The 11,277-nt window shown below is 36.1% G+C and overlaps 1 protein-coding gene across 2 annotated transcripts in view; it reads right to left on the bottom strand.

Annotated features, from left to right (window-relative positions):
* Positions 1 to 895: 895 nt before the first annotated feature.
* Positions 896 to 11,277, bottom strand: part of cpt1a2b (carnitine palmitoyltransferase 1A2b) — a 50,266-nt gene continuing 39,884 nt past the window's right edge. For both annotated transcript variants that reach the window (XM_042505752.2, XM_088069466.1), the window contains exons 18-19: positions 10,994 to 11,086; positions 896 to 8,081 (exon numbers count right to left, since the gene is read on the bottom strand). In XM_042505752.2, coding sequence (XP_042361686.1) covers positions 7,953 to 8,081; positions 10,994 to 11,086 — 222 coding nt within the window. In that variant the 3' untranslated portion in view covers positions 896 to 7,952. The remainder of the gene's footprint in view (positions 8,082 to 10,993; positions 11,087 to 11,277) is intronic.

The following is an 11,277-nucleotide window of genomic DNA, read 5'->3' as shown; positions in this document are numbered from 1 at the left end:
CTTTGTGGGCGATGACAGAGGTCAAACGTTTCCTGCAGGTCTTTGCCAGGTTTGCACACACTGTTGCTGAAATTCTTCATGCAGATCTTCTCTAGAGCTGTGATGTTTTGGGGCTGTCGCTGGGCAACACGAACTTTCAACTCTTCCACAGATTTTCCATTGGGTTGAGGTCTGGAGACTGGCTAGGCCACTCCAGGACCTTGAAATGATGCTTTTGGAGCCACTCCTTCGTTGCCCGGGTGGTGTGTTTGGGATCACCGTCACGCTGGAAAAACCAGCCACGTTTCATCGTCGTCTGCCTGTTGAAGACGGGCTCATCCAGCCTTGTGCAGGTCTACAGTTTTGTCCCTGGTGGTTTTAGACAGCTCTCTGGTCTTGGCCTTGGTGGAGGTTGGAGTCTGACTGTTTGAAGGTGTGGACAGGTGTCTTTTATACAGATAACGAGTTCAAACAGGTGTCATTAATACAGGTAACGAGCGGAGGAAAGAAGAGCTTCTTAAAGAAGTAAAAGGTCTGTGGGTGCCAAATACTCGTTTTGCGCAAGAATTTACAAATAAATTGTTTAAAATCATACACATACAATCAGACCTCTCTCATCTTTTTAAGTGGGACAACTTGCACATCAGTGGCTGCCAAATACTTTTTTGCCCCACTGTATCTCAGGCTGTCATTATCAAATAAAAAACTACTTTATATTAGGACTGATAGTGGTTAAAAAAATAACTCAGAAGTAGAAAATAATATTTTTAAAGCTTGATTTTGAAAAGCACATTTTATGTGCAGAGCGATACGAGTGTATTTTAAGTGACATTATTCTGCATGTTCTCAAACAGCTCAGTGATATTTATTTACAACAAATAATACCAAATTCACCAGACCAAAAACAGACGCTCTGTCGGGTCAGTAAGTATTTTATTTCACATAAAACGTCGTCACCGTCAGTAAAAAGCCTTCATCACAAAGTCCACAACTGGCATTTAAATAAGTTTTAGAATGAAAACCACTGACAGAAAAACAGCAATAATAATAATCATAATCATAATAATAAGCACCGTTTGGAGTGTAAAATTCAGAAAAAACATGGGATCATTTATAACTACCCAAAAAATTCATCAAAAATGTTCAAGCATCAGGAGGAGTAAAAACAGTAGTTACAGATTACACCAAAATAAACTATAAAAGAGAATCCCAACATCAAAGTAGGAAGAAAAGACGGTGCGAATTCTTTAAGTTTAGTCCGAACAAAAAGCAAAACCTCGACTCTGGTTCTGCTGCTTTTTATTTGAGAGGCTCATTTTCCAAACCGCTGAACGCCGGAGGACACATGTTTCATCACAGATTATTTGGTTTTTAATAATAAATGTTGGCGCAGACTGAGGCACAAACGTGTTTTACTGGTTTTTTGTGTAACAGCCGGAGAGGCATGACGAGAACGACCATCACGAGTCATAGAAATTAATTTAAAACAAAAGTTTCATATTTAATGAACTGAACTAAAGCTCTGATCCAAACTGCAGCAACAAAATCATCTTAAATGTACCAAAAATATGAGATTATTAGAAACGAGGGACTCTGTGTGAGTTATCGTCTGAGTACGCAGTAAAAATAAAATATTTGTTTAACGTCATAACGTTTGTGTCCATGCTGACTAATATTTTTAAGTTGAATGAATTTCAGAAGCAGAAATCAAATTATTACAAAATTACTGTAACTTGTCTTCTCAAATTCAGTCAACTTAAAATTTTAAGGCAACTAAAAAACATATTTAAGCTAAAACATAAAGTTTATTTTTACAGCTTAGGGGTGGCAGGAGAGGACATTAAAGATGATTTTAAAAGGTTTGTTTGCATTAGGGGTTCATTTTTAATTTTTATTTAAATCATATTATATTTCTAAATATTTTTGTATTGTTGTTTTTGTCATTTTGTCTCGAACACAAACATTAAATGCAAAAAAAGAAAGTAATAAAGTTTTTGGTTTTTTTTTTAAAAAGTGTTTTTCCAAGGTTTAGTTATTTTGCTTTTGATAGCCAAATAACGATAAGCAGGAAACTAACTGTCTAATTTTTTAAAAAGGCGCATCACTGCCAGGAGAAAAAAGTCTGAAACATTCACAGGTGAGTGTTTTGCATTTTCATGTCATTTCTTCATCACGCTTAAGTGAACACCTAAAATACTCTGAATTTATTGTAAATGAAATAAAACATTTAGTGATATTTTATGACCTCGATCCTTCTGACTGAGGAGAAGCAGTTTTTTTTTCTTCTTCAAGTTGGCAAACATTTTAACACTTTCTCGAGATCATGAATGAATGTTTTCTTTTTTTGATAAAACACATCTGTGCTGTTAAAATTACAAATCCGTCCCCTCAGAATTATAACGGTCTCTTTTTTTTAAGTCAAAATTGAGTTATTCATAGATTTTTCTTACGACATATTAACCCTTTAATAAAATTGGCTTGATTTCTTTCAAAAACGTAAGAAGGCAATAAAAAAGAAAAACGTGAGAGGAGATGACCTAAAAATTTGCAAGAAATTAGTAAAAAAAATGATGGAAAATTAGAAAAAGATATAGGAAAAATATTAAATGACTTGAAAAAACAGTTCTTTGAAATTGATAATAATAATAAAAATTCTACAACATAATGTTCACAATATAATAATGCTTATTCTGAATAGTTTTCTTTCCCCAGTTTGAAAAAAATTCTCTAAATCTACATCTAATCATTTACTGCAGTTTGCAGGATATTTCTTGTTAATTTGCCTTTTTTCATGTTTTTTAAAGAAATCACACGTTTGCCAATTAGTTCAAAGGGTTAACACGATGTGAGTTTTTTTTGTTTTTTTTGTTTTATGCATATTTAAATTTTTTTAGAAAACAAAGCTTCACATCATTTTTTCCATTTGGGAACATAAAACTTTGAAGCTTGAATCTTTTAATTCTCAGGTAAATTCGTGATAACGTGAAAACGGAAAAGAAAGAGAGGTAGAGAGGTTGTAAGTGTGCATCGCTGCAGCTGTAGAACGTGTTTTTACAAATCTTTTTTTTTTTCGAAACGTGCCCTGCGGCTGTTTGACAGAGTGATGGTAGAGAACGAGTCGCCGCTCTGTCAGTCAACAATTTGGGAAATGAGCCGTTTGATGTCAAACCTGAGATGGAAACTGAAGCCACTGTGGTCTGCTAAGATAGAAACCATAAAGTTAAAGTTAGAAAACACGAGCAGAGATGTGGTGGAGGTTTGACACCACATTAAAACCAAACACTTTTTAATAAATGTGTGTATTAGTGAAACGTTTTTTTAGTGGCGATGAGATTAATCTGTTTGACATTTTATGCATTTTTTATTTCACCACCACATCTCTGCACACGAGGACACATCCTGACGATTGACAGAAACCGACCGACTGACTGAAGTACATTCTTGTTATCACACACAGAAAAGACACTTAAAGAGGAAATGTTGGTATTTTGCAGCTTGGACTCTATTTTTGTGTCTGCATGACAAATAGAAACATTAAAAAAAACTGGTCCAGTACTGAGAGAGAGCTGGCTGCAATGTAACCACTCTGTGCATGTTTGACCGTCAGTTTACGTCCACTCGAAGTGTTTGTTTGTGTCACTGACAGGCTCGGGCTACAGAAGGGATCCCTACAGAGATACAGCATTTTGTTAAACAGTAAGATCCTTTTTTTGTTTAACCAGAAACAGCCGAAAAATCTCCATCACCAAACTCCATTTCAATTAACAATCATTTTAGCGTGCAAAGAGGCAACATGTTTTCACCTCTAACTGGGTGAATTAAGGGTTAATTTCAACCAAAATAGAGCTTGTGATTGTTGAAATTGAAAATACGAAACCAAGGTGGCTTTTGTGAGTTTGTTTTTGTTTCTGCCGACTTTGAATGAAATTTGTTTCATGATTTTAAAACTGCTAATTATTTAAATGGAGTCTGGTGGATCTGGTTTGCTGTTTCTGGTTAAACAAAAACAGCCTCACTCTTTTGTAAAAGTACGTGTGATCTGTGCAGGTAGTTTTTATGCAGGAATATCATTATTAGAGTGAATTTAATTTTTATTTTTATTATTGTAAAACACACCATTAAAAAGGTTAGATGTGAAAACATGCCTGTATGCACGCTCACGTGACTGTTTGAATGGAGTTTGGTGAGTTTGGGGCTGTTTCTGAATAAACAAAAATCTCTCCATAATGTTGCCAAACACCTAGAATCACAATCTGAGCCTGTCAGTGACAAAAACACTGTTAGTGCATGTAAATTTCCCATCAAGTTACACTGCAGCACGTCAAAACTCGACCAATTTCAGTTTTCAAATTTAATTTCTCTTAGTTGTTTCCATTAGTCTCTTAGACACAAAAATGGGAAATTGTAGTCCATGTTGAAAACTGCAGTTCTGCTTCAAACAATAAATGTTACGAGGTTTCCATCGAGAATTGCATTGATTAAAAAATTGCATTGAAACTGTTTTACTGAATGAATACTTAAATTCAGGCACACGTGTTTCCTAAATGCCACATAGCTTTAAATCTGGAGATGAGTCACCGTTTGTGTGTGTGTGTGTGTGTGTGTGTGTGTGTGTGTGTGTGTGTGTGTGTGTGTGTGTGTGTGTGTGTGTGTGTGTGTGTGTGTGGTGTGTGTTGGGGGGGGGCATTACTGATCTCCAGAAAGTACCTCGAGCCCCAACGTGGACTGTTAGTATTTTTGCACTGTTTGTAAATCTAAATCTTAATAATGTTCTTTTGGATTTTTGGTTCTTTCTTCTTTGGATTTTTTGAAGTTGGGTTGTATTGGGTACTTATCCAAAGTTCGTGTATTACCTGAAGTAGATATCAGTCGGTACGCCCACGCTAAAGTACCACCACAGAAGCTAAGAAATGCACTGCTAATTTAGACAGCTAAAAAAAAAAAAATCAGTATCAGTGTGAGTGTACGCTGCAGTTACAGGGACAACATTTTCTCCTCCCTGCTGTGAGCCAGATAGCTGAAATCACAAGTACCGGCAGGTAGAGGGAAGGCAGTTTTATTGGTCCTTGAAAAGTCACTGAAAAAAAATATATATATTTTTGCAACAGCTGCAAAAAATAAATTTTCTGTTAAGAGAAGCAAATTAAAGACGTTAATTTTGGAAGTTAAGATTTTTTTTCCCCAATTTTTTTATATTACTTTATAGATTTGAAGTTTAATCAACTAATCATGAAAATCATCAGATTCATGAATCAGTTTGTTTTACTGTTTTTTAAACAGCTTACTGTCAAAAATAACTGTCTGACAGCAAAGTGAATAGTAATAGTAATAGTATAGCGTACACTTGAATGTTTTTTTTGTTTTTGGTGTCTAAAATCCGTTTTGCTGTTAGTACCTCATTCAAACCCCACTTCAAAAACCAAAACTTTCCCTTTGAGCACTCGTCGTCACAGATACGGGAACCAGAGTCTCATTTGAACTTTGGGAAAGACAAGATGAGCGTTTAAAAAAGGTTTCAATGCTGCTTCGCAGTGGCAGTAAGAATAAAGAGAAGGCAATGCCGAACAGTGACGGTTCTCTTCGGACCTCCTCCGACACTCGAGGTGAGTTTCATTCAACAACATCTGAGTCTCACAAGCTGAAGTGTATCAGTAAAATTATCTAAAACATCTACATCTCATTAAATCCACTGGCAATAAAAAGTAAAAATAAAACAACACAATGAAAAAGTTCTTTCTTTTCTGTCTCCCTTCATTCTTTCCTTCCATTCTCTCTATAAATAAACTCTAATGTAACGTTGGTTATTACCAGATCTCAGTCAGCCTCGTTTTTAAAAATATTATCCCTTTTTTTGGAGTTGTCTGATAGAGCGCTGCAGGGGTGATTTTTAATTGTAAGCAGAATCAGAAGTTCCCTCATCTTTTTCGATTGTTGCAGAAAATAAGATCTGTGGCGAACAAATATTAATGAATCTTTCACGTTTTGGTCAGCAAGATTAAAAAAAATCAAAAAATTTGGGGAAGAAAAAAAGAAAAGAAAACGTTTTCGAGTCAAAACAACAATGTCCGGAGGCTCCTTATCCTCAGAGCAGAGGACGAGATCAGCCGCCACATAACAGGGACGCTAAACGATTATTGTCAACATGTGATGTCATCGTTACTTTTAATAAAGCGCTGTCGACCAGTATGTCATATGACACACTAGAGGCCGACACTGTTAAAGTTTCTGCCTCTGCTGCCGCTGTTTGGTTCGGAGGGATAAAGATGGGACTTTGTGGCAGCTCTATAGCGCCATTTCCATGTAAAAAGGGTTAAAACGAGAGAGGGGGAGAGAAGGTGGAAGGTGGAGTATTGCATGCAATGTTTCCTACGTTACCAGTGTATTAAAAAAGAAAAGAAAACAGAAATCAGGCCTGTGGATGTGCGCAAATATCGAACAAAGAAGAAAATCTGAAGGGTCGCAAACCTGCACCTTTGTGTTGGTGTTTTAAACAACGATGTTGGGGGTTCAGTCGATGATTACTGACCCGGGTTTCAATGGTATGCCGGTATTGGTATTATAATGGTATATTTTCTTCTATTAAAAAAGGTTTCATTTTTTTTTATCAAAAAGCAACAAAAATAAGGTTCTATTTGATTTTTTTAAGGGGAAATGTGACTTATAATAATAATAAGTGTGTTATTCTGTGTACCATGAAACTGTGATTTTTTGTGAGACATTATAGTGCAGAACAAAACGTGAAAGTGCCTTTAACTTTAACCACAGACCTTTTGTGGAGCACCAAACCAAAAACTTTGACGTGCAAATGTGCTCATTTATTTCCATGTTTTTGGCTCATTCCTGCAGCGCTCTACACGCTGAGAGAGTCATCAGATTATCAACCTGAATCGTGTAAATCTGAGCTCGTATGAAACGACTGAATTCAAACTGTTTTTTTTAAAAGACTGGAATTAAATATATGATGCAATAAATAAAATTAAATGTAATGTAACTCTAGTCCCATTTGATACGTTAACCCTTTGAAATCCAGATCATTTTTCTTATGCTGCATTCAGACGTATTTTCACCTTTGACCCATCTCAAGGGAAAAAAGGAGAATAAGCAACTTGGCATATGAAGTCCCGCAAATCGCAAGAAATTAATAGATTAAGAATTGAAAAAAAATGCAAAGGAATTATATAATTCTAATTATCATAATTATTTATCTAAAATTATTTTACAGATTGATAGCTTAGTAATTACACAAATTTTTAAGCATTTCTTCCAGGTCATTTTTTAAAAATGTTTTTTACTTTTTTTTTATTTATTTATTTATTTATTTATTTAGATGGGGGAACTTCCTGTTGAGTTTTTGAAAGAAAGAAAAATGTGTTTGCCCAAGTTTCAAAGGGTTAAATTAAATGACAATAAAATTGTGTCTATTTTGCTTTCAGTAACTCTTTCCCTTTATTTAGTTTTATCTCTGCTTTATCCCCCCCCCCCTTTTTTTTTGCAATGACTGAAACATGCTCTGTGTTGGTGAGCTGATCGGCACCGCGCCACTTGACACGGTCACTCGGGGTCACGTCCCCTTCTCCTTTATTGAGATTTAGGATCTCTTAATGCTTTCCTCCTTTTGTCTCAGACATTTGTCTCTCTTTCTCTGCTTCTTCATTTCCTTCTAAAAACTTCCTTCCTTTCTTGGTAACCTTTTCCCTAAAAATCGACCGTGGCAGGTTTCATATTCTCAGGGAAAGCAGGGAAGCGTTTTGCAGACAAAAAATGCAAAAATAACTTTCAACTGTCTTACCCAGAGTGCAAATCGTGTTTTTATTTTACGTCTTTAAACTGCTGACTGAGATCTCCCTTTAAATCTACTCTAGAAATTCACTTTAATTGATTTCAGCTCATTTACATGATGGGCTGTGGTTGAACCTAATGGGTTTTTAATGGTTTCTACATTCGGGGATGGTATTTGTCCGAGCTGGCGGGACTCAGAGGACCTTCTTGGCATGAGGCTGAGCGGAGCTTTTAGAGGCCGAGGAGGTTTTGGTGTCGGCAGCGAGCAGAGTCATGATGTCCTGCAGAGCGTGACTAATCTGAGCTCCGAACCTGTGGGAGTCCTGAAGAGGAGAGAGTCAATGAGTAATGAGAAGAGGGTGGAGAAAAAAAGGGAAGAACATCGAAAAACGATTGTGGGAAAGAATGAAAACCACACAGAGAGATGACAGGATGTGGAGAGAGAAGTGGCCTCACAGATGCCCCCCCCTCCCTTTTTGTTTTTTTGTTTTTGGCTGATATCGATAAAAATACCAGAGAATTTTAAACAATTGCTAACGGTATATCTGGATTTTTATTTATTTATTTTTTACACAAAAATTCTCATCGAGAAATATTAATATTTATCTGTCTACCTACCTATCTCTATATCTGTTTCTACATCTATATAAATCTATATCCACATCTATCTCTATATCTGTTTCTACATCTATATAAATCTATATCCACATCTATCTCTATATCTGTTTCTACATCTATATAAATCTATATCCACATCTATCTCTATATCTGTTTCTACATCTATATAAATCTATATCCACATCTATCTCTATATCTGTTTCTACATCTATATAAATCTATATCCACATCTATCTCTATATCTGTTTCTACATCTATATAAATCTATATCCACATCTATCTATCTCTACATTTATATCTATCTATTTCTACATCTATCTCTATATCTATCTATCCAGCTACGTATCTATCTACATTCTACATACATTTCTACTTTCTACATTTATATATATTCCTACATATCTATCTATTTCTATATCTACATATCTATCTATATGTAGACATATGTCTGAATCTGAAAATTTAAATGTAGTTTAAAGATGTAAATTTGAATTTAAAGGGACAGAACAGAAGAGAGGTGTGTAGTTTTAAGCTCCCATAACAGAACCTATTTCCAAAATGAGAAACCGTGTTTATGACAATGAGACGGACACAAGGTCACAGTGAACGTGACCTTTGACCACCACAATCCAACCAGTTCATCCTTAACTCAAAGTGGACGTTTGTGCCAAATTTTTAAAAAAAATTCTGAGGTGCTCTTAAGATGTTTACAAAAATGAAACAGATGAGGTCACAGTGACCTTGACCTTTGACCTATGACCACCAAAATGTAATCATCTCATTGTTAAGACCAAGTGTTATTTTAATTTTTTACTTCTTACTTTTAATTATTTGCTGTTATTAGTAAATGTGGCAGTCATGGTCTCAGATGTGTCATGTTTTACAGATGTCTCTTTGAACTTTTGTTAACAATTAAGTTGGAAAAAATCTAAAAAATAGATTTAAAGAGCGACTATTTCATTATATTTCAGTGGTGTAAACAGCACACTGGAGTCACTCTAAAGGATCTCAAACCTCTTTGAACATTTCTCTGCATCGATCTCGTGTTACTTATTGACAATCGTATATAACCTATAATATAACCTATACAAACGCGTCTGCAGTAAGCTCATATCAGTCGTTATATATCGCCCTGGCTGGTTTATCAGTGCGGCTCTATAAAGTCAGTAGATTCCACAGAAAAAAGAAAAAAAAAGGAGAAAGAGATCTCATGAAAAGGGAAGTGAAAAGAGACAGCGAAGCACTCCACAGTTTGTCCTGTCATGTGCTTTATGGTTGAGCAGTGAATGAACGATGATGCAACACCTGCCTGCAGCTCGTAAAGCCAGACGGCCCGCCTTCCTCAGATAACACAATATAATGTGTAACAATTCGCTGAAACATCTGAGTCAATCATCACGATCTTTTCCAGAAAAGTCTGCGGCACACGGGAGCAGCACACCTCGGCATTAATGAAACTTTATGTTAGACGCTATGATACAAATATATTAATTATGTGTAAATTCACTGGTCAGAGCAAAGGCAAAGACTTTAGAGCAGTGATACTTAAATTACTGCCTACAAGCCAAATCTAAAAAAAGTGCCAGTGGAGGATCCCCCACACCCCCGACAGAGGACACAGATAAGAACCTAACGTCCTAAAATACTAGAAATATCCTAAATTCCTGAAAAAAAATTCTCTAAACCCTCGTGAAACCCTAGAAATGTCTTAAAATCCTACAAATGTCCTGAAATCCTAAAAATGTCCTAAATTCCTAGAAACATCTTAAATTCTAAAAATATCCCAAAATCTTAGAAATGACCTAAAATCCTAAAAAAAAAAATCTGAAAAATCAGATTAATATACCAGAATCTGGGAAATATCCTAAAATCCTAGATATCTTAAAATCCAAGAAACGTCCTAAAATCCAAGAAACGTCTTCAATTCTAAAAACACCCAACATCTTAGAAATGACCAAAAAGCCTGAAAAAAATCTTAAATTCCTTATAATTTCAGACTTCCTTAGATTCCTAAAATTCAAGAAATATCTTAATATCCTAGAAATGCAATAAAATGCTAGCAACGTCTTGAAATTCCGGAAAATTCTACAAATCCTAAAAATATATTATTTTAGAAATATCCTTAAACCCCACAAATGTCCTAAAATAAAAATATTCTAAAATCTGAGAAATATCATAGAAATGCACTAAATTCCCAGGAAAGTCTTGAAATTCTGGAAAATTCCTCAAATGTCCTAAAATCCTAAAAATGTCCTAAAATCCTAATGTCCTAAAAAAAGTGGCCCCTGAGCAGAACAAAACGAGCATCATTGCGAGAGGTTTTCTCTGCCCTGTGACTCAGGCTGGAGCCTCCTGACATGTTTGCAGAGAGCGTAAACAAAGCTCTCAGCGGGAACATGCCAGGAAGTCTCAGCGCCGCAGACATGAGGAACAGAAAGCGTTTGTAGCTGCGGGTGTGTGAACGTCCAAACGGTGCCGACAGCTCCGATTCCAGCGAAGCCGCTTGAACATCCCGGCCGCAAACGTCCAGTTAACGTTATTAAAATGACAAAATAAGGGGATTCCATTTTTTATGATTCATCGTTTTTGCCGATGACGAAACAGAGGCTTTGCTTACCGTCTCGCTGCAGGAGCGTTTGGACGACACGTGGAAGTTGATCATGTCTTCGCCCACGATGATGTACGAAACCCCGTAACCGTCGTCCGCCACCTGACACGAGCACAGAGATCAGACGAGTTAAACTTTAAAATGTAGAGTAACAGCTTCAGGTAGACGGTACACGGAGTTATTTCATAAAGAACGGCGCCTCCGTCTTTACGTGTCTGAACATCAGCTCTTTCACTTTAAAGCAAAAACGTGCTCCTGCTGAGTTTTTATTGTAGTCACGATAGGACAGCGTG

The sequence above is a fragment of the Plectropomus leopardus genome, chromosome 18, assembly GCF_026936395.1.
Source record: "Plectropomus leopardus strain MGB_pleo_1.0 chromosome 18, ASM2693639v1, whole genome shotgun sequence".
Taxonomy (NCBI): domain Eukaryota; kingdom Metazoa; phylum Chordata; class Actinopteri; order Perciformes; family Serranidae; genus Plectropomus; species Plectropomus leopardus.
This window is presented reverse-complemented; position numbering and strand designations above follow the sequence as displayed.